The following is a 23,862-nucleotide window of genomic DNA, read 5'->3' as shown; positions in this document are numbered from 1 at the left end:
GTAATACTGAGCTTTTTGTCCCTCACTCCAGTGTACTACTGAGCAGTTTGTCCCTCACTCCAGTGTTATACTGAGATGTTTGTCCCTCACTCCAGTGTAATACTGAGCTGTTTCAACCTCACACCAGTGAAATACTGAGCTGTTTCACCCTCACTCCAGTGAAATACTGAGCTGTTTCACCCTCGCTCCAATGTAGTACTGAGCTGTTTGACCCTCACTCCAGTGTAATACTGAGCTGTTTGCCCCTCACCCCAGTGTAAAACTGAGCTGTTTGTCCCTCACTCCAGTGTAATACTGAGCTGTTTGTCCCTCACTCGCGTGTAAAACTGAACTGTTTGTCCCTCACTCCAGTGTAATACTGAGCTGTTTGTCCCTCACTCCAGTGTAATATTGAGCTGTTTCACCTTCACTCGCGTGTAATACTGAGCTGTTTGACCCTCACTCCAGTGTAATATTGAGCCGTTTGTCCTTCACTCCAGTGTAATACTAAGCTGTTTGTCCCTCACTCCAGTGTAATACTGAGCTGTTTGTCTCTCACTCCAGTGTAGTACTGAGCTGTTTGCCCCTCACTCCAGTGTAATACTGAGCTGTTCGTCCCTCACTCCACTGTAATACTGAGCTGTTTGACCCTCACTCCAGTGTAATACTGAGCTGTTTGACCCTCACTCCAGTGTAATACTGAGCTGTTTGTCCCTCACTCCAGTGTAATACTGAGCTGTTTGACCCTCACTCCAGTGTAATACTGAGCTGTTTGTCCCGCACTCCAGTCTAATACTGAGCTGTTTGTCCCTCACTCCAGTGTAATACTGAGCTGTTTCACCCTCACTTCAGTGTAATACTGAGCTGTTTGACCCTCACTCCAGTGTAATACTGAGCTGTTTGTCCCTCACTCCAGTGTAATACTGAGCTGTTTGTCCCTCACTCCAGTGTAATACTGAGCTGTTTGCCCCTCACTCCAGTGTATTACTGAGCTGTTTGTATCTCACTCCAGTGTAATACTGAGCTGTTTGTCCCTCACTCCAGTGTAATACTGAGCTGTTTGTCCCTCACTCCAGTGTAATACTGAGCTGTTTGTCCCTCACTCCAGTGTAATACTGAGCTGTTTGTCCCTCACTCCAGTGTAATACTGAGCTGTTTCACCCTCACTCCAGTGTAATACTGAGCTGCTTGTCCATCACTCCAGTGTAATACTGAGCTGTTTGACCCTCACTCCAGTGTAATACTGAGCTGTTTGTCCCTCACTGCAGTGTAATACTGAGCTGTTTGTCCATTACTCCAGTGTAATACTAAGCTGTTTGTCCCTCACTCCAGTGTAATACTGAGCTGTTTCACCCTCACTCCAGTGTAATACTGAGCTGCTTGTCCATCACTCCAGTGTAATACTGAGCTGTTTCACCCTCACTCCAGTGTAATACTGAGCTGTTTGTCCCTCACTCCAGTGTAATACTGAGCTGTTTGTCCCTCACTCCAGTGAAATACTGAGCTGTTTGTCCCTCACCCCAGTGTAATACTGAGCTGTGTGTCCCTCAGCCCAGTGTAATACTGAGCTGTTTGACCCTCACCCCAGTGTAATACTGAGCTGTTTGTCCCTCACTCCAGTGTAATACTGAGCTGTTTCACCCTCACTCCAGTGTAATACTGAGCTGTTTGTCCCTCACTCCAGTGTAATACTGAGCTGTTTGACCCTCAGCCTAGTGTAATACTGAGCTGTTTCACCCTCACTCCAGTGTAATACTGAGCTGTTTTACCCTCACTCCAGTGTAATACTGATCTGTTTGTCCCTCACTCCAGTGTAATACTGAGCTGTTTGACCCTCACTCCAATGTAATACTGAGCTGTTTGTCCCTCACTCCAGTGTAATACTGAGCTGTTTGTCCCTCACTCCAGTGAAATACTGAGCTGTTTGTCCCTCACCCCAGTGTAATACTGAGCTGTGTGTCCCTCACTCCAGTGTAATACTGAGCTGTTTGACCCTCACTCCAGTGTAATATTGACCTGTTTGTCCCTCACTCCAGTGAAATACTGAGCTGTTTGTCCCTCACCCCAGTGTAATACTGAGCTGTTTGACCCTCACTCCAGTGAAATACTGAGCTGTTTCACCCTCACTCCAGTGTAATACTGAGCTGTTTGACCCTCACTCCAGTGTAATACTGAGCTGTTTACCCCTCACCTCAGTGTAATACTGAGCTGTTTGCCCCTCACTCCAGTGTAATACTGAGCTGTTTGTGCCTCACTCCAGTGTAATACTGAGCTGTTTGTCCCTCACTCCAGTGTAATACTGAGCTGTTTGTCCCTCACTCCAGTGTAATACTGAGCTATTTCACCGTCACTCCAGTGTAATACTGAGCTGTTTGTCCCTCACTCCAGTGTAACACTGAGCTGTTTCGCCCTCACTCCGGTGTAATACTGAGCTGTTTGTCCCTCACTCCAGTGTAATGCTGAGCAGTTTGTCCCTCACTCCAGTGTAATACTGAGCTGTTTGTCCCTCACTCCAGTGTAATACTGAGCTGTTTGTCCCTCACTCCAGTGTAATACTGAGCTGTTTGTCCCTCACTCCAGTGTACTACTGAGCAGTTTGTCCCTCACTCCAGTGTTATACTGAGATGTTTGTCCCTCACTCCAGTGTAATACTGAGATGTTTCAACCTCACTCCAGTGAAATACTGAGCTGTTTCACCCTCACTCCAGTGAAATACTGAGCTGTTTCACCCTCGCTCCAATGTAGTACTGAGCTGTTTGACCCTCACTCCAGTGTAATACTGAGCTGTTTGCCCCTCACCCCAGTGTAAAACTGAGCTGTTTGACCCTCAGCCCAGTGTAATACTGAGCTGTTTCACCCTCACTCCAGTGTAATACTGAGCTGTTTTACCCTCACTCCAGTGTAATACTGAGCTGTTTGTCCCTCACTCCAGTGTAATACTGAGCTGTTTGACCCTCACTCCAATGTAATACTGAGCTGTTTGTCCCTCACTCCAGTGTAATACTGAGCTGTTTGTCCCTCACTCCAGTGAAATACTGAGCTGTTTGTCCCTCACCCCAGTGTAATACTGAGCTGTGTGTCCCTCACTCCAGTGTAATACTGAGCTGTTTGACCCTCACTCCAGTGTAATATTGACCTGTTTGTCCCTCACTCCAGTGAAATACTGAGCTGTTTGTCCCTCACCCCAGTGTAATACTGAGCTATTTCACCCTCACTCCAGTGATATACTGAGCTGTTTCACCCTCACTCCAGTGTAATACTGAGCTGTTTGACCCTCACTCCAGTGTAATACTGAGCTGTTTACCCCTCACCTCAGTGTAATACTGAGCTGTTTGTCCCTCACTCCAGTGTAATACTGAGCTGTTTGTGCCTCACTCCAGTGTAATACTGAGCTGTTTGTCCCTCACTCCAGTGTAATACTGAGCTGTTTGTCCCTCACTCCAGTGTAATACTGAGCTGTTTCACCGTCACTCCAGTGTAATACTGAGCTGTTTGTCCCTCACTCCAGTGTAACACTGAGCTGTTTCGCCCTCACTCCGGTGTAATACTGAGCTGTTTGTCCCTCACTCCAGTGTAATACTGAGCAGTTTGTCCCTCACTCCAGTGTAATACTGAGCTGTTTGTCCCTCACTCCAGTGTAATACTGAGCTGTTTGTCCCTCACTCCAGTGTACTACTGAGCAGTTTGTCCCTCACTCCAGTGTTATACTTAGATGTTTGTCCCTCACTCCAGTGTAATACTGAGCTGTTTCAACCTCACTCCAGTGAAATACTGAGCTGTTTCACCCTCACTCCAGTGAAATACTGAGCTGTTTCACCCTCGCTCCAATGTAGTACTGAGCTGTTTGACCCTCACTCCAGTGTAATACTGAGCTGTTTGCCCCTCACCCCAGTGTAAAACTGAGCTGTTTGTCCCTCACTCCAGTGTAATACTGAGCTGTTTGTCCCTCACTCGCGTGTAATACTGAACTGTTTGTCCCTCACTCCAGTGTAATACTGAGCTGTTTGTCCCTCACTCCAGTGTAATATTGAGCTGTTTCACCTTCACTCGCGTGTAATACTGAGCTGTTTGACCCTCACTCCAGTGTAATATTGAGCCGTTTGTCCTTCACTCCAGTGTAATACTAAGCTGTTTGTCCCTCACTCCAGTGTAATACTGAGCTGTTTGTCCCTCACTCCAGTGTAGTACTGAGCTGTTTGCCCCTCACTCCAGTGTAATACTGAGCTGTTCGTCCCTCACTCCACTGTAATACTGAGCTGTTTGACCCTCACTCCAGTGTAATACTGAGCTGTTTGACCCTCACTCCAGTGTAATACTGAGCTGTTTGTCCCTCACTCCAGTGTAATACTGAGCTGTTTGACCCTCACTCCAGTGTAATACTGAGCTGTTTGTCCCGCACTCCAGTCTAATACTGAGCTGTTTGTCCCTCACTCCAGTGTAATACTGAGCTGTTTCACCCTCACTCCAGTGTAATACTGAGCTGTTTGACCCTCACTCCAGTGTAATACTGAGCTGTTTGTCCCTCACTCCAGTGTAATACTGAGCTGTTTGTCCCTCACTCCAGTGTAATACTGAGCTGTTTGCCCCTCACTCCAGTGTATTACTGAGCTGTTTGTCCCTCACTCCAGTGTAATACTGAGCTGTTTGTCCCTCACTCCAGTGTAATACTGAGCTGTTTGTCCCTCACTCCAGTGTAATACTGAGCTGTTTGTCCCTCACTCCAGTGTAATACTGAGCTGTTTGTCCCTCACTCCAGTGTAATACTGAGCTGTTTCACCCTCACTCCAGTGTAATACTGAGCTGCTTGTCCATCACTCCAGTGTAATACTGAGCTGTTTGACCCTCACTCCAGTGTAATACTGAGCTGTTTGTCCCTCACTGCAGTGTAATACTGAGCTGTTTGTCCATTACTCCAGTGTAATACTAAGCTGTTTGTCCCTCACTCCAGTGTAATACTGAGCTGTTTCACCCTCACTCCAGTGTAATACTGAGCTGCTTGTCCATCACTCCAGTGTAATACTGACCTGTTTCACCCTCACTCCAGTGTAATACTGAGCTGTTTGTCCCTCACTCCAGTGTAATACTGAGCTGTTTGTCCCTCACTCCAGTGAAATACTGAGCTGTTTGTCCCTCACCCCAGTGTAATACTGAGCTGTGTGTCCCTCAGCCCAGTGTAATACTGAGCTGTTTGACCCTTACCCCAGTGTAATACTGAGCTGTTTGTCCCTCACTCCAGTGTAATACTGAGCTGTTTCACCCTCACTCCAGTGTAATACTGAGCTGTTTGTCCCTCACTCCAGTGTAATACTGAGCTGTTTGACCCTCAGCCTAGTGTAATACTGAGCTGTTTCACCCTCACTCCAGTGTAATACTGAGCTGTTTTACCCTCACTCCAGTGTAATACTGATCTGTTTGTCCCTCACTCCAGTGTAATACTGAGCTGTTTGACCCTCACTCCAATGTAATACTGAGCTGTTTGTCCCTCACTCCAGTGTAATACTGAGCTGTTTGTCCCTCACTCCAGTGAAATACTGAGCTGTTTGTCCCTCACCCCAGTGTAATACTGAGCTGTGTGTCCCTCACTCCAGTGTAATACTGAGCTGTTTACCCCTCACCTCAGTGTAATACTGAGCTGTTTGTCCCTCACTCCAGTGTAATACTGAGCTGTTTGTGCCTCACTCCAGTGTAATACTGAGCTGTTTGTCCCTCACTCCAGTGTAATACTGAGCTGTTTGTCCCTCACTCCAGTGTAATACTGAGCTGTTTCACCGTCACTCCAGTGTAATACTGAGCTGTTTGTCCCTCACTCCAGTGTAACACTGAGCTGTTTCGCCCTCACTCCGGTGTAATACTGAGCTGTTTGTCCCTCACTCCAGTGTAATACTGAGCAGTTTGTCCCTCACTCCAGTGTAATACTGAGCTGTTTGTCCCTCACTCCAGTGTAATACTGAGCTGTTTGTCCCTCACTCCAGTGTAATACTGAGCTGTTTGTCCCTCACTCCAGTGTACTACTGAGCAGTTTGTCCCTCACTCCAGTGTTATACTGAGATGTTTGTCCCTCACTCCAGTGTAATACTGAGATGTTTCAACCTCACTCCAGTGAAATACTGAGCTGTTTCACCCTCACTCCAGTGAAATACTGAGCTGTTTCACCCTCGCTCCAATGTAGTACTGAGCTGTTTGACCCTCACTCCAGTGTAATACTGAGCTGTTTGCCCCTCACCCCAGTGTAAAACTGAGCTGTTTGTCCCTCACTCCAGTGTAATACTGAGCTGTTTGTCCCTCACTCGCGTGTAATACTGAACTGTTTGTCCCTCACTCCAGTGTAATACTGAGCTGTTTCACCCTCACTCCAGTGAAATACTGAGCTGTTTCACCCTCACTCCAGTGGAATACTGAGCTGTTTGACCCTCACTCCAGTGTAATACTGACCTGTTTGTCCCTCACTCCAGTGAAATAATGAGCTGTTTGTCCCTCACCCCAGTGTAATACTGAGCTGTTTGCCCCTCACCCCAGTGTAATACTGAGCTGTTTGTCCCTCACCCCAGTGTAATACTGAGCTGTTCCACCCTCACTCCAGTGAAATACTGAGCTGTTTCACCCTCACTCCAGTGTAATACTGAGCTGTTTCACCGTCACTCCAGTGTAATACTGAGCTGTTTGTCCCTCACTCCAGTGTAACACTGAGCTGTTTCGCCCTCACTCCGGTGTAATACTGAGCTGTTTGTCCCTCACTCCAGTGTAATACTGAGCAGTTTGTCCCTCACTCCAGTGTAATACTGAGCTGTTTGTCCCTCACTCCAGTGTAATACTGAGCTGTTTGTCCCTCACTCCAGTGTAATACTGAGCTGTTTGTCCCTCGCTCCAGTGTAGTACTGAGCTGTTTGCCCCTCACTCCAGTGTAATACTGAGCTGTTTGTCCCTCACTCCAGTGTAATACTGAGCTGTTTGTCCCTCGCTCCAGTGTAGTACTGAGCTGTTTGCCCCTCACTCCAGTGTAATACTGAGCTGTTTGTCCCTCACTCCAGTGTAATACTGAGCTGTTTCACCCTCACTCCAGTGTAATACTGAGCTGTTTGACCCTCACTCCAGTGTAATACTGAGCAGTTTGTCCCTCACTCCAGTGTAATACTGAGCTGTTTCACCCTCACTCCAGTGTAATACTGAGCTGTTTGTCCCTCACTCCAGTGTAATACTGAGCTGTTTGTCCCTCACTCCAGTGTAATACTGAGCTGTTTGTACCTCACTCCAGTGCAACACTGAGCTGTTTGTCCCTCACACCAGTGTAATACTGAGCTGTTTTTCCCTCACTCCAGTGTAATATGGAGCTGTTTTTCCCTCACTCCAGTGTAATACTGAGCTGTTTGTCCCTCACTCCAGTGTAATACTGAGCTGTTTGTCCCTCACTCCAGTGTAATACTGAGCTGTTTGACCCTCACTCCCGTGTAATACTGAGCTGTTTGACCCTCACTCCCGTGTAATACTGAGCTGTTTGTGCCTCACTCCAGTGTAATACTGAGCTGTTTGTCCCTCACTCCAGTGTAATACTGAGCTGTTTGTCCCTCACTCCAGTGTAATACTGAGCTGTTTCACCGTCACTCCAGTGTAATACTGAGCTGTTTGTCCCTCACTCCAGTGTAACACTGAGCTGTTTCGCCCTCACTCCGGTGTAATACTGAGCTGTTTGTCCCTCACTCCAGTGTAATACTGAGCAGTTTGTCCCTCACTCCAGTGTAATACTGAGCTGTTTGTCCCTCACTCCAGTGTAATACTGAGCTGTTTGTCCCTCACTCCAGTGTACTACTGAGCAGTTTGTCCCTCACTCCAGTGTTATACTGAGATGTTTGTCCCTCACTCCAGTGTAATACTGAGCTGTTTCAACCTCACTCCAGTGAAATACTGAGCTGTTTCACCCTCACTCCAGTGAAATACTGAGCTGTTTCACCCTCGCTCCAATGTAGTACTGAGCTGTTTGACCCTCACTCCAGTGTAATACTGAGCTGTTTGCCCCTCACCCCAGTGTAAAACTGAGCTGTTTGTCCCTCACTCCAGTGTAATACTGAGCTGTTTGTCCCTCACTCGCGTGTAATACTGAACTGTTTGTCCCTCACTCCAGTGTAATACTGAGCTGTTTGTCCCTCACTCCAGTGTAATATTGAGCTGTTTCACCTTCACTCGCGTGTAATACTGAGCTGTTTGACCCTCACTCCAGTGTAATATTGAGCCGTTTGTCCTTCACTCCAGTGTAATACTAAGCTGTTTGTCCCTCACTCCAGTGTAATACTGAGCTGTTTGTCCCTCACTGCAGTGTAGTACTGAGCTGTTTGCCCCTCACTCCAGTGTAATACTGAGCTGTTCGTCCCTCACTCCACTGTAATACTGAGCTGTTTGACCCTCACTCCAGTGTAATAATGAGCTGTTTGACCCTCACTCCAGTGTAATACTGAGCTGTTTGTCCCTCACTCCAGTGTAATACTGAGCTGTTTCACCCTCACTCCAGTGTAATACTGAGCTGTTTGTCCCGCACTCCAGTCTAATACTGAGCTGTTTGTCCCTCACTCCAGTGTAATACTGAGCTGTTTGTCCCTCACTCCAGTGTAATACTGAGCTGTTTGTCCCTCACTCCAGTGTAACACTGAGCTGTTTGTCCCTCACTCCAGTGTAATACTGAGCTGTTTGTCCCTCACTCCAGTGTAGTACTGAGCTGTTTGTCCCTCACTCTAGTGTAATACTGCGCTGTTTGCCCCTCACTCCAGTGTATTACTGAGCTGTTTGCCCCTCACCCCAGTGTAATACTGAGCTGTTTGTCCCTCACCCCAGTGTAATACTGAGCTGTTCCACCCTCACTCCAGTGAAATACTGAGCTGTTTCACCCTCACTCCAGTGTAACACTGAGCTGTTTGACCCTCACACCACTGTAATACTGAGCTGTTTGCCCCTCACCCCAGTGTAATACTGAGCTGTTTGTCCCTCACTCCAGTGTAATACTGAGCTGTTTGTCCCTCGCTCCAGTGTAGTACTGAGCTGTATGCCCCTCACTCCAGTGTAATACTGAGCTGTTTGTCCCTCACTCCAGTGTAATACTGAGCTGTTTCACCCTCACTCCAGTGTAATACTGAGCTGTTTGACCCTCACTCCAGTGTAATACTGAGCAGTTTGTCCCTCACTCCAGTGTAATACTGAGCTGTTTGTCCATCACTCCAGTGTAATACTGAGCTGTTTGCCCCTCACTCCAGTGTATTACTGAGCTGTTTGTCCCTCACTCCAGTGTAATACTGAGCTGTTTGCCCCTCACTCCAGTGTAATACTGAGCTGTTTGCCCCTCACTCCAGTGTATTACTCAGCTGTTTGTCCCTCACTCCAGTGTAATACTGAGCTGTTTGTCCCTCACTCCAGTGTAATACTGAGCTGTTTGTCCCTCACTCCAGTGTAATACTGAGCTGTTTGTCCCTCACTCCAGTGCAATACTGAGCTGTTTGTCCCTCACACCAGTGTAATACTGAGCTGTTTTTCCCTCACTCCAGTGTAATATGGAGCTGTTTTTCCCTCACTCCAGTGTAATACTGAGCTGTTTGTCCCTCACTCCAGTGTAATACTGAGCGGTTTGTCCCTCACTCCAGTGTAATACTGAGCTGTTTGTCCCTCACTCCAGTGTAATACTGAGCTGTTTGTCCCTCACTACCGTGTAATACTGAGCTGTTGGACCCTCACTCCCGTGTAATACTGAGCTGTTTGACCCTCACTCCCGTGTAATACTGAGCAATTTGTCCCTCACTCCCGTGAAATACTGAGCTGTTTGTCCCTCACTCCAGTGTAATACTGAGCTGTTTATCCCTCACCCCAGTGTAATACTGAGCTGTTTGACCCTCACTCCAGTGTAATACTGAGCTGTTTGTCCCTCACTCCAGTGTAATACTGAGCTGTTTATCCCTCACCCCAGTGTAATACTGAGCTGTTTGTCCCTCACTCCAGTGCAATACTGAGCTGTTTGTCCCTCACTCCAGTGTAATACTGAGCTGTTTGTCCATGACTACAATGTAATACTGAGCTGTTTGACCCTCACCCCAGTGTAATACTGAGCTGTTTGTCCCTCACTCCAGTGTAATACTGAGCTGTTTCACCCTCACTCCTGTGTAATACTGAGCTGTTTGTCCCTCACTCCAGTGTAATACTGAGCTGTTTGTCCCTCACTCCAGTGTAATACTGAGCTGTTTGACCCTCAGCCCAGTGTAATACTGCGCTGTTTTACCCTCACTCCAGTGTAATACTGAGCTGTTTGTCCCTCACTCCAGTGTAATACTGAGCTGTTTGTCCCTCACTCCATTGAAATACTGAGCTGTTTGTCCCTCACCCCAGTGTAATACTGAGCTGTTTCACCCTCAGCCCAGTGTAATACTGAGCTGTTTGACCCTCAGCCCAGTGTAATACTGAGCTGTTTTACCCTCACTCCAGTGTAATACTGAGCTGCTTGTCCATCACTCCAGTGTAATACTGAGCTGTTTCACCCTCACTCCAGTGTAATACTGAGCTGTTTGTCCCTCACTCCAGTGTAATACTGAGCTGTTTGTCCCTCACTCCAGTGAAATACTGAGCTGTTTGTCCCTCACCCCAGTGTAATACTGAGCTGTGTGTCCCTCAGCCCAGTGTAATACTGAGCTGTTTGACCCTCACTCCAGTGTAATACTGCGCTGTTTCACCCTCACTCCAGTGTAATACTGAGCTGTTTGTCCCTCACTCCAGTGTAATACTGAGCTGTTTGACCCTCAGCCCAGTGTAATACTGAGCTGTTTCACCCTCACTCCAGTGTAATACTGAGCTGTTTTACCCTCACTCCAGTGTAATACTGAGCTGTTTGTCCCTCACTCCAGTGTAATACTGAGCTGTTTGACCCTCACTCCAATGTAATACTGAGCTGTTTGTCCCTCACTCCAGTGTAATACTGAGCTGTTTGTCCCTCACTCCAGTGAAATACTGAGCTGTTTGTCCCTCACCCCAGTGTAATACTGAGCTGTGTGTCCCTCACTCCAGTGTAATACTGAGCTGTTTGACCCTCACTCCAGTGTAATATTGACCTGTTTGTCCCTCACTCCAGTGAAATACTGAGCTGTTTGTCCCTCACCCCAGTGTAATACTGAGCTATTTCACCCTCACTCCAGTGATATACTGAGCTGTTTCACCCTCACTCCAGTGTAATACTGAGCTGTTTGACCCTCACTCCAGTGTAATACTGAGCTGTTTACCCCTCACCTCAGTGTAATACTGAGCTGTTTGTCCCTCACTCCAGTGTAATACTGAGCCATTTGTCCCTCACTCCAGTGTAATACTGAGCTGTTTCACCGTCACTCCAGTGTAATACTGAGCTGTTTGTCGCTCACTCCAGTGTAATACTGAGCTGTTTGTCCCTCTCTCCAGTGTAATACTGAGCTGTTTTTCCCTCACTCCAGTATAATACTGAGCTGTTTGTCACTCACTCCAGTGTAATACTGAGCTGTTTGTCCCTCACTCCAGTGTAATACTGAGCTGTTTCACCGTCACTCCAGTGTAATATTGAGCTGTTTGTCGCTCACTCCAGTGTAATACTGAGCTGTTTGTCCCTCTCTCCAGTGTAATACTGAGCTGTTTTTCCCTCACTCCAGTATAATACTGAGCTGTTTGTCCCTCACTCCAGTGTAATACTGAGCTGTTTGTCCCTCACTCCAGTGTAATACTGAGCTTTTTGTCCCTCACTCCAGTGAAATACTGAGCTGTTTGTCCCTCACTCCAGTGTAATACTGAGCTGTTTGTCCCTCACTCCAGTGTAATACTGAGCTTTTTGTCCCTCAGTCCAGTGTAATACTGAGCTGTTTGTCCCTCACTCCAGTGTAATACTGAGCAGTTTGACCCTCACCCCAGTGTAATACTGAGCTTTTTGTCCCTCACTCCAGTGTAATACTGAGCTGTTTGTCCCTCACTCCAGTGTAATACTGAGCCATTTGTCCCTCACTCCAGTGTAATACTGAGCTGTTTCACCGTCACTCCAGTGTAATACTGAGCTGTTTGTCGCTCACTCCAGTGTAATACTGAGCTGTTTGTCCCTCTCTCCAGTGTAATACTGAGCTGTTTGTCCCTCACTCCAGTGTAATACTGAGCTGTTTGTCCCTCACTCCAGTGTAATACTGAGCTGTTTCACCCTCACTCCAGTGTAATACTGAGCTGTTTGTCCCTCACTCCAGTGTAATACTGAGCTGTTTGTCCCTCACTCCAGTGTAATACTGAGCTGTTTGTCCCTCACTCCAGTGTAATACTGAACTGTTTGTCCCTCACTACAGTGTAATACTGAGCTGTTTGTCCCTCACTCCAGTGTATTATTGAGCTGTTTGACCCTCACTCCAGTGTAATACTGAGCTGTTTGACCATCACTCTAGTGTAATACTGAGCTGTTCTTCATCGATTCCGACTCCAGTGTAATTTGCGTCATTTAAGGATCTCACCCGCTGCAAGGCTGGCTGACATTTCTGAAGCCTGGCCCTACCCCGAGTAAATTTGCACAGCAACACCACCTTCATTGAACTCTCCAATTGCAGCCTCTCACTATCCATATGGCCTGAAACCTAAATGCAGGAAAATCCGAATCGATCACTTTTCATTGGCACAAATGGACGAAATCTTGCAGCTGTCGTCACCAGTGGAATCTCCCACTGACAACTGCGGGAACAGGAGATGTTGCCGCTGGCCAACATCAGGCCATCTCCCGCTGCCGATAAACACATCAAGTGCGGGGATCTCACCTAATCTGGCTGATGCCTTGTATTTGTCCTGATTTCATCCTGCAGTCTGTTATAAAGATTAATGAGAAGGAAATATTCTGCATTCCAAGTACAGGAATCTTTATCATCTTCCAACTCCGCATTTATGTGGTAACTGGACACGGCAGACTCCCCCTTACCTGTTTTTCGGTTTTTAATTGTATAGCATTCCTACAGTGCAGAAGGAGACCATTTGGCCCATCGAGTCTGCACCGACCCTCTGAAAGAGCACCCTTCCTACGCTCAATCCCTGTGCTACCCCGCTGGTCACAGGCTTCCAATCACAAAAACAAACCTCCATTTGCCTCCGAATATCCAGCCAATTCTGGATCCAGTTTGCCAAATTGTTTTGGATCCGATGAGCGCTAATCGTTTGGAGAAGGTGGTGGTGAGCTGATGCCTTGAACCGCTGCTGTGCACCTAGTGTAGGTACACCCACAGTGCCATTAGGGAGGGAATTCCAGGATTTTGACCGGGTGACAGTGAAGGAACAGCAATACATTTGCAAGTCAGGATGGTGAGGGACTTGAAGGGGATCTTGCAAGTGGTGGTGTTCCTGTGCATCGGCTACCCTTGTCCTTCCAGGTGGTAAAGGTCATGGGCTTAGAAGGCTGTAAAGAGGTCAGGAGCTGAGTGACCCTGGCAGATCCTGGTTGATCCTTGGATGGTTTAGCACACTGGGCTAAATCGCTGGCTTTTAAAGCAGACCAAGGCAGGCCAGCAGCACGGTTTGATTCCCCTACCAGCCTCCCCGAACAGGCGCTGGAATGTGGAGACTAGGGGCTTTTCACAGTAACTTCATTGAAGTCTGCTTGTGACAATAAGCGATTTTCATTTCATTTCATTCATTTAATCCCTAACTGAGCATCAGGGAGCAGAGAAGCTGTGTAAGTGCTGTTTGATAGCGCAGCTGACAACAGCTTTCATCACTTTGCTGATGACTGAATTGAGGCTGTTGGGTAATAAGTGGCCGGGTTGGATTTGACCTGCTTTAGCCTTGCTGACCAGATGCCAGCGTTGTAGCTGTATTGGAACAGCTTGACCCAGGGTACAGCTAGATCTGGAGTTTTCAGTTCTATTGCGAGGATGTTATCAGGGCCCAAAGCCATTGCAGTATCCACTTCCTTCACACATTTCTCATGTGAAGTGAGCTGAACTGGCTGAAGACTGGCATCTGTGGGGCTGGGGACCTCTGGAGGAGGACGAGATGGATCATCCACTTTGCACTTCTGGCTGTAGATGGATGAAAATGCCTCGCTCTCTTTTGCACTGATATGCTGGCCTCCTCCGTCACTGAGGATGTGATATTTGTTAAATTTGCCCTTCCTGCTAATTGTTTCATTGTCCACCACCCTTCACAACCGGATGCGGCAGGACTGCAGATCTGGAGCTAGATTCTCCGTTCCTGTGGCTAAGTGCTGGCTCGAAGGGCGAATTCGCGGGAGGTTCATGTGAAAGAATTGGCACAAACCCCTCACCGATTCCGGTACCGGTGAGGGGCTAGCACCGGCACCAACTGAAGCTCCTGCCTCCCGCACCGAAAACGACCGGATAATGGTCGGGTCCTGGGCCACGCATGTGCGTGGCTAACGACCTACAGCGGCCGTGCCATACAACATGGCACCAGCCGTGCGCGGACCCAAACCGCCAACCACGACCCCACAGCCCACCCCCTGGCCACCCCCAACCAGTCCCCTCAGCCCTCGCAGATGTTCCCCCCCCCCCCAACCCCCCCCCCCCAGCCAGCGGCATGGATCCTGCCAAGTGTGGCAGCGCTGGGCGCAGTCCGCAGTCGCCACGCAGGTTCACGATTTGTGTGACCACACGTGTCCCACGCCGGCAGGAACTCGGCCCATCGAGGGCGGGGCATCACAGGTGGGCCGGCCGATGAGGTGCCAACGGCATTGCGACTGCGCGCGGTGCGTGTCACAATGATGCCATTTCGGAGGGGGGAGCGGAGCATGGCTGACTGGCGTCAAACCAGCGCTGGCCCCAATTTCGGTATCGGAGCCCATTCTCCGGCCAATCACCGAACATGATTCTGGTGTCAGGTAACAGAGAATCCCCTCCCTGATCCGTTGGCTATGGAATTGCTTGACTCTGTCTATCACTTGCCGCTTTCATTGTTTGGCATGCAAGTAGCCCTGTGTTGTAGCTTTACCAGGTTGTCACCTCACCCCCCCGCACTCTTCATTGAACCAAGCTAAATGCCTCGGCTTGATGGGAGATAGAGGGATGCGTAGGGCGTACCATCTGCATTGTGGCAGAGCGGTTGCTGGGGACTTCATGGATGCCCCATTTTGAACTTTGATAAAGGTGCGGCAATATTGTCTAGAATTCAGTGCCTGAAAGGGTGGTAGAAGCAGATTGGACAATTACATTCAAAAGAGACTTGAAGAGGAAATACGTTGCAGGGTGAGCGTGCAGGAGCTAGGGATTGGGACTAATTGGAATGTCAAAGAGCCAGCACAGGCATGATGGGCTGGATGGTCTCTTTCCGTGCTGTAAGATTCTATCACTTTAACTGAGTTTGGATGTCTGAAAGGCTGGGCCTACACAACCCTGTCTATTTGGACGCAGTCAGAATACCTAGCTATGCAATATGGAGAAAGCAGCAAAGGGGAGGTGGGAAGACTTAGAGTTCCAGAGCTGAAAAATAACTTGTGAAGAAGCTGAAATTAGGAGCAGATGATCCTGTGTGGAACGCACTCGTGTAGAGACATCAATTATTTCTCCTATATTACGCTTAGCAACCTTTTTTTAATGGCATTCATTTTACAAGCAGCCGAGACCCTGACTGAACCGTCATTTGTTGTCTGACTCGGACCTCAGTGAAGGGATTGAGTGGCAGAGTGTGGAGAGCTGGGCTGTTGTACATAGCAGCTTACACTCAGACTGGAGAAGTGGGACTCTTTTCTCAAGGAAGGAAAAGGCTGAGGGAGCGACGTAATGGTACTTCAGATTTTTGAGCGTGTAGGTGCAAGGAAGATGTTTCCATTTGTGAAGGGAAATCCAAATCTCAGGTCCATGAATATAAGCTAATCATCAATAGATCCAAATTGAAATTCCGAAGAAACCATGTTGAAACTCTCTATCGCAGGGAGTGCCTGAGGTGAATGGCGTAGATACATTTCAGGGGAAGCTAGATAAACACATGACAGAGGAAGGAATAAAAGGATGCAGTGAGATGGAAAAAGAGTTAGAGTAGACCCACATGGAGGATAAAACCTGACAGGGATCATTCAGGCCAAGTGGTCTGTTTCTGTACCGTCAATCATAGAATCCCTACAGTACAGAAGGAGGGCATTCAGCCCATTGAGCCTGCGCCTACCCTCCAAAAGAGAGCTCTATCCCCGTAACGCCACCAAACCTTTGGACATTTAGGGGCAATTTATCATGGCCAATCCACTTACCCGTCACATCGTTAGACAGTGGGAGGAAACCGGAGCACCCGGAGGAAACCCATGCAGACACAGGTAAAGAGTGCAAACTCCACACAGGCAGTCACCCAAGGTCAGAATTGAACCCGGATCCCTGGAGCTGTGAGGCAGCAGTGCTAACCACTGTGCCAAAGTGCCGCCCAATGAAACTTCCTGACCACTCCAGGTGGGTTGGTGACCCTGATGGGGCTCCCAGAGGAATCTTACACAGACACAGGGAGAAAGGACAAACTCCACCCAAACAGTCACTCGAGGTCGGAATCGGACCCGGGTCCCTGGTGCTGTGAGGCAGCCGTGCTTCACAATGAGGGGTGGCTTACCAGACCCCCTTCCCTTAACTCTTCCTGCTTCTCTTCAGATCCATTCTGTTATGATTTCAGTGCTCTCAGTGCCTCCAGTCCTAGTAGTTGGGGCTCTTTAAGCGATGTACTGTGCAATTATTATTCTTCCTTTCCAAATGTGGGGCGAGATTCTCCGACCCCCCGCCGGGTCGGAGAATCGCCGGGGGCTGGCGTGAATCCCGCCCCCGCCGGTTGCCGAATTCTCCGGCACCGGATATTCGGCGGGGGCAGGAATCGCGCCGCGCCGGTTGGCGGGCCCCCCCCCGGCGATTCTCCGGCCCGGATGGGCCGAAGTCCCGCTGCTAAAATGCCTGTCCCGCCGGCGTAGATTAAACCACCTACCTTACCGGTGGGACAAGGCGGCGCGGGCGGGTTCCGGGGTCCTGGGGGGGGGGCGCGGGGCGATCTGGCCCCGGGGGGGTGCCCCCACGGTGGCCTGGCCCGCGATCGGGGCCCACCGATCCGCGGGCGGGCCTGTGCCGTGGGGGCACTCTTTCCCTTCCGCCTTCGCCACGGTCTCCACCATGGCGGAGGCAGAAGAGACTCTCCCCACTGCGCATGCGCAGGAATTCCGTCAGCGGCCGCTGACGCTCCCGCGCATGTGCCGCCCGGAGATGTCATTTCCGCGCCAGCTGGCGGGGCACCAAAGGCCTTTTCCGCCAGCTGGCGGGGCGGAAATTAGTCCGGCGCGGGCCTAGCCCCTTAAGGTTGGGGCTCGGCCCCCCAAGGTGCGGAGCATTCCGCACCTTTGGGGCGGCGCGATGCCCGAATGCTTTGTGCCGTTTTGGGCGCCAGTTGGCGGACATCGCGCCCGTACCGGAGAATTTCGCCCGTGGTTGCGTTTTCAAACACTTGCCGCAGAAAACAAATCTTTCCCCTGGTTCGCAGTTTTTTTTTTAAATCCACAAGAAATCAGCATTTTCTACTTCAGTTTACTCCTTGCATGATCCACTTCTACTCCCAACATTCATCAGTGAGTGGAACTCACTATCAGGTGCAATGGATGAGACAATGGCGCAGATGCGTTTAAGGGCAATCTACGTCAAGACATGAGGGAGAAAGGAGTAGAACAGTATAGATGGCGGAGAGTGCTGAACATGGACCACTTTAGCTGAATGCCCTGTATCTGTGCTCTCACTCCTGTGGAAATAAAATGGGGAGTTGTTCAGTCGCATCTTCCTCAAAGTCTAAACTCTGGATGATTGAACAATAGAAACACTGCATCATCAGCTGATGTCCTGATAACATGGCATTAACTGTGTTGTGTCTCCACCAAGCTAAGTGTTCTCATGTTTCCTTGCAGGCCTAAAAACCATTGTGGGTGCATTGATACAATCTGTGAGGAAGCTAGCAGATGTCATGATTCTGACTGTGTTCTGCTTAAGTGTCTTTGCACTCATTGGACTTCAGCTATTCATGGGGAACTTGCGTCAGAAATGTGTGCGAGATTGGCGAATAGTCGACAATATCATGCTGAATGATACAGGGAACATTACCTGGCCTTGGAACAGTACATTCGAAGAATTCATTAATAACAAAGGTAAGCCTGAGATCATATAACTGCTTGATATGTACTTAAAATCCTCTAACGCCTCTATGCTACGATCTCAGTTGGTGTTATAACTGGGTGGGAAGATCTCAGAATGGAACCCTTGCTCAAAAGACCATAACATATGCTTTAGACCTTTATTTCCAGAATGTAAGAGGAGAGCAGGAGAGGAATTTAGAAAATAAATCTTATTCTTCTTTGCCTTTTCGTTGGGAACTTGCCTGAAGAGACAAGGTCATGCAAGGTGCGAGACACCACCAAGAAAAGAATGGAGCAGAATTCAAGCCCCAAAGGCAACATTTTGGCCAAACCCATCCATAAGTTTTCATCCACCTCTCTTCTCAAATTATTGTTGGACCCAGCTTCTGACACGTTTTCAGGTAGAATGTTCCAGCTGGTGCCAGCTCTCTGAGTGAAGAAAGTCTGTAGCTAATGATGAGGTGACACCAAGCTTACATTTTATAACAATAATAATCTTTATTATTGTCGCATCTGATATGAAGCATCTTCCAAAGGTTTAATTTAATGGAGTAAGTCATGGCAGGAGAGCTTAAATCATGGTGTGCTCCTCGTGCTCCATGTGGGAAGCTGAGAAAATTTCCAGTGCTCAGGGCCAGCATGTGTGCAGGAAATGTTTGCCACTGCAGCTCCTGGAAGCCTGGGTTTTGCAGCTGGAGCGTTGGCTGGGGACACTGTGTAGCATCCGGGAGGCAGAGAGAGGAATGGCCTCCAGTCTCAGGGAAAAGCAGCAGCCAAACTTGTTGCATCACGATTGGCTTTGCTGCAGAGTGGAGGAGTAAAAAATGTGGGAATGTAATAGTTATAGGGGAATCAACTGTAAGGGTAACAGAAAGGCATTTCTGTGGCCGCAAACAAGACTCCAGGATGTGTGTTGCCTCCCTGGTGCTATGGTCAAGATGTCTCGGAGCGGTTACAGGACATTCTGGATGGGGGGGGGGGGGGGGGGTGTTGAACAGCCAGTGGTTGTGGTACACATTGTACAAACAACATAGGTAAAAAAAAGGGTATGAGGTCCTACAAATAAAATATAGGGAGTTAGAAAGTAAGTTGAAAAGTAGGATCTCCAAGGTAATGATCTCAGGATAACTACCAGTGCTAGTTAGAGTAGAAATAGCAGGATATATCAGGTAAACATGTGGCTGAAGAGATGGTGCAAGGAGGAGGGTTTCAGATTAAAGGGACTGGTTTAGGGTGAGGTGCGATCAATATACACTGGATAGGTTACACTTGGGCAGGACCAGGATTAATGTCCTCAGGCAGGTATTTGCTAGTTTGGTTGAGGAGGGTTTAAACGAGAACGACAGGGGATGGGAACCTAAGCAGAGCGACAAGGGAAAGAGAAACAAGGACAGTAATAAAATAAAGAACAGTAAAATGTAAAAATGGTAGACAGGAGAATCAATTGCAAGAGGTAAATATGGTTACAGTAAAAAGAAAAATTAGGATGATTAAAATGGCAAAAAGGCAAGCCTAAAGGCTTTCTATGTTAATGCATGAAGCATTCAGAATAAAGTACATGAACTGATGGTGCAATCGAGTTACATGGATATGATTTCATAGTCATTATGGAGACATGGTTACAAGGAGATCAAAACTGGGAACTTCATATTCAGGGATATTTGACTTTTCGGAAAAACAGGAGGGTAGGAAAAGGACGTGGGGTAGCGCTGTTAATAAGAGATGAAATGAGGACCGTTGTGAGAGACGATCTAGACTCGGGTGATGCAGAGTCCATTCGGATGGAGGTAAAAAACAGCAAGGGAAAGAAGACATTGGTAGGATTAGTGTGTAAACTCCTAAACAATAGCCACACTGTGGGAAAGGATATAAATCAACCAATAATAGGAGCATATAAAAAGAATGGGCAATGATTATGGTGACTTTAATCTTCATGTTGATTGGGTTAATCTAGTTGTAAAGGATATCTATGACAACAAAGTCATAGAGTGCATTATGGACAGTTTCCTGGAGCAATTTGTGTGTCATGGAGTCAACCAGGGAATAGGCTATCCTGGATCTGGTAATGGGTAACGAGGCAGGTTTAATAAATGACCTTGAGTAAAAGATCCCCTCGGAAGTAGTGATCATAACATGTTGAACTTAATATTCAGTTTGAGAGTGAGAAACTTGGGTTGGAAACAACTGTGTTTAACTTAAACATAGGGAATTACACAGAAATGAGGATAGAGTTTTAGTTCGAGTGGGCCAGGCAGACAGATTAGCAGGAAAGATGGCAAACAAGCTGTGGCAGACATTTAAGGAGGTAATTTATGGCTCTCAGTAAAAATATATCCCAGTAAGTAGAAATGATTCTAAGAGAGGGATAAACCAACCATGGTTAATCAAGGAAGTTGAGGAGAGAATTAAATGAAACAAAAAAGCATATAAGGAGGCAACTGTCAGTCATAGCCCGGAAAACTGGGATAAATTCTGAATCCAGAAACCGAGAACTAAGAAGAAGTAAAGAGAGAAAATAAACTACTCGGGAAAACTAGCGAGGAATATAAAAGCTGAAAATAAGAGTTTCTTTATATATATGAAAAGGAAGAGAGAGGTCAAAGGAACATAATCCCCTTAGAAAATGAACCTGGGGAGATAGTTACGGGGAATAGTTACAAATGACAGAATAGGTACAGATATTTTGCATCAGTCTTTATGGTGGAAGATACTTCAAACATCCCAATTAAATACCCCCACTATCACTAGAGAAGTAGTATTAGACAAAATAATGGGGCTAAAGGCCGATAGGTCTCCTGGCCCTGATGGCTTGCTTCCTAGGATCCTAAAATATGTAGCTGCAGAGATAGTGGATGCATTGGTTATAATTTCCCACAAATCCTTGGATTCTAGGGAAGTACCATAGAGTTGGAAAACTGCCAACTTGACACCCCTATTCAAAAAAGGAGGGAGGCAAAAAACAGGTGCGTGTCGGCCAATTAGCCTAACATCTATAGTTGTAAAGGTGTTAGAATCAATTATTGAGGAAGTAATAACAGCACATAATCTGATCAAACAGAGTGAGCACGGCTTCATGAAAGGGAAAAAAGCAAATTACTGCGGATGCTGGAATCTGAAACGAAAGAGAAAATGCTGGAAAATCTCAGCAGGTCTGGTAGAATCTGTAGGGAGAGAAAAGAGCTAACGTTTCGAGTCCAATGACTCTTTGTCGAAGCTTTGACAAAGCATTTTTCCCAGCATTTTCCAACATTTTCTCTTTGGTTCATGAAAGAGAAATCATGTCTGACTAATTTCTTCGTTTTTTGAAGAAGTTTCAACCAGAGTGGATAAAGGGGGAGAAGTAGACGTGTTGTATTTGGACTTCCAGAAGGCGTTCGATGAGGTACCTCACAAAAGGTTAAAGCGTAAGAAAAGAGCCCATGTTGTTGGAGGTGGTATATTGACATGGGTAGAGAATTGGCTAATGGGCAGGAAACAGCGAGTGGGGATAAAAGTTACTTTTTCACATTGGCAACCTATAACCAATGGGGTTCCACAGGGATCAGTGCTGGGACAGCAACTATTTACAATATATATTAAGAACTTGGAGAAAGGAAGCAAATCTACAGTCGCAAAACAGTTGTGAGAGGGATGCAAACAGTTTGCAAAGAGATACTGATAGGTTAAGTCAGTGGGCAAAAAGCTTGCAAATGGAGTATAATGTGGGAAAATTTTGTTCATTTTGGAAGGGAGAACAAAAGAACAGAGTATTGCATTAATGGAGAAAAACTGCAGAAAGCTGCAACACAAAGGGACAAAACACAGAAAGCTAGTACACAGATGCAGCAGGTAATCAGGAAGGTTATTGGAATGGTGGCCCTTATTTTAAGGCGGTTGGAGTATAAGAGTCGTGAAGTCTTGCTGCAACTGTACAAGGTACTGGTGAGACCACATCTGGAGCACTGTAAACAGTTTGGGTCCCGTTATTTAAGGAAAGATAATGGGCGCCATTTTATGGCCACTCTGCGCCCGAAAAGCAGCTCACCGCGGTGCAATATGGGCGTCAGCAGCCGGGAGACCCCGCTCCTGAGATCTACCCGGATCGCAACGCCTAACTCCATCTTGCGAGACGTTGCGTTGTAAATCCTGTCCATTGTGGGCGGGGTCACTTTTAACATATTTGCATATTAAAGCGAGACAGCTAGTCTCACGTTAATTTGCAGATTCCCGAGTTACCCAAGACATAGGAATCTATCTCCTTCACCTCGGAGACCTCAAGTGGGTGCTGTTCAGTACTGGTCTCCACAAACGGGAACCAGGTGGAACAGCACTCGTGGAGGTCTCCCAGGGGACCAGAGACCCCCAGGTGCATGCCCTCTGGGCAGGGTGCTCCTCAGCCAAGCACATACACCAAATGTCTGAACCTGCGGTTCCTCTCATACTGGGATTACCATTGCAACAACACATCTATCACCAGTAGGGTAAAACTAACCTGTCTCATAATGGTCTAAACACAGCTCTCGTTCCCTATTAGTGGGTGAACAATCCAACACTTGGTGAATTCTGCTTCACAATGATAGGACGAGCCGACATACAAGGATCAAGAAACAATGTCGCTATGAACGCTTGGCCGCTGATAGCCAGTTATCACTGTGGTAACTTTTCTGACACCTCCTGCTTAAAACCCAACAAGATCAGAAGGATCGTGAGGCCCCGCTTTCACAGTCTGTACCCATACTGAAAATCAAGATCAAGCGAGCATTGGCCCTTCTGTCCTCCCTGTTCTCGTCCTAGGACACCTGAGTTACGGTGTGACAGGTGTACCGCCCCAGTCAAACTCCCACCTGTCACTGTCCCCTGAGCAGGAGCCGTTCTAAGCTGACCCAGTTTTTGTACGATAATATATTGCAGGTGTAGTAATGATACCCTGAAATGATTTGTGTTGTTTAGTGGAGTAAATGCGATAAGATCCTGCACTAATTGTGGGGTCTTGCACAGGGTAGTTGGAAACACAGGGATTTGAACATTGTAGCTCTGTAATATCCTGCTCTACAACTCTCTGAGATCTCTGCGTTACTCAATTTCTGGCGTCTTGATCCTCCCTCACTCCACCGCCATTCATGGCCATGCCTTCAGCTACTAGACACTAAGCTCCACAATTCATGCCCAGCCCCTCTGCCACTCTACTCCCCCAGGCCCCTTTCAAAGCACTCCTTTAAAAACCTACTTTCTATCTCCCATTCCTGAAATTCCCTTATCTGGCTCAGTGTCAAATTATATCGAATAACACTCCTGTAGGCAACACCTTGGGATGTTTAACTCTGTCAAAGGCTTTTAAATGTCAGATTGTAACATCCTCCACATCATCCCCGTGAAATTCATCACATGGGCACAGAATATCACAAGCGTCAGATCCCTAACCCTTACCAACTGTACTGACTGCGAGAGGGTTTTACAAAACTTTCCCTCAATTTGTTAAACAAAAATCTTCATTGTCGACTGTGGAACCCCTGATTGTGTTGAGCGCAAAACCCACCATATCCCCAAACCCCAACCTCCACACGAATAAAACCATATGGGAGACATCACAGGTATCTGGGTTTTGCAAATAGGTAAATCTAAATATGGGATATGAGAATTGCTCCCGATGAATTCTTGGCGTAAATGCACAAAAAAATTATTTTCCACATTTCTGATTATCCTTCCCACACACCCGGCATCCCACCCCCATGCCCATCTGTTCCTGATGGACCCACAGCACATGGATACTTTATCTAAATGTTGATATTGCAAAAGCAAACAGCATGCTT

General features: G+C 47.5%; 1 protein-coding gene across 1 annotated transcript in view; it reads left to right on the top strand.

Moving 5' to 3' along the window:
- LOC140425680 (sodium channel protein type 1 subunit alpha-like) overlaps positions 1-23,862 on the top strand; it is a 580,672-nt gene that overhangs the window by 372,046 nt on the left and 184,764 nt on the right. Inside the window, exon 8 of the mRNA XM_072510176.1 lies at positions 17,849-18,085. Within this exon, the coding sequence (XP_072366277.1) occupies positions 17,849-18,085 (237 nt within the window). The remainder of the gene's footprint in view (positions 1-17,848; positions 18,086-23,862) is intronic.

The sequence above is a fragment of the Scyliorhinus torazame genome, chromosome 6 (genome assembly GCF_047496885.1).
Source record: "Scyliorhinus torazame isolate Kashiwa2021f chromosome 6, sScyTor2.1, whole genome shotgun sequence".
In the NCBI taxonomy this organism is placed as follows: domain Eukaryota; kingdom Metazoa; phylum Chordata; class Chondrichthyes; order Carcharhiniformes; family Scyliorhinidae; genus Scyliorhinus; species Scyliorhinus torazame.
Note: the sequence above shows the minus strand (reverse complement) of the source record. Positions and strands in the feature narration are given on the sequence as shown.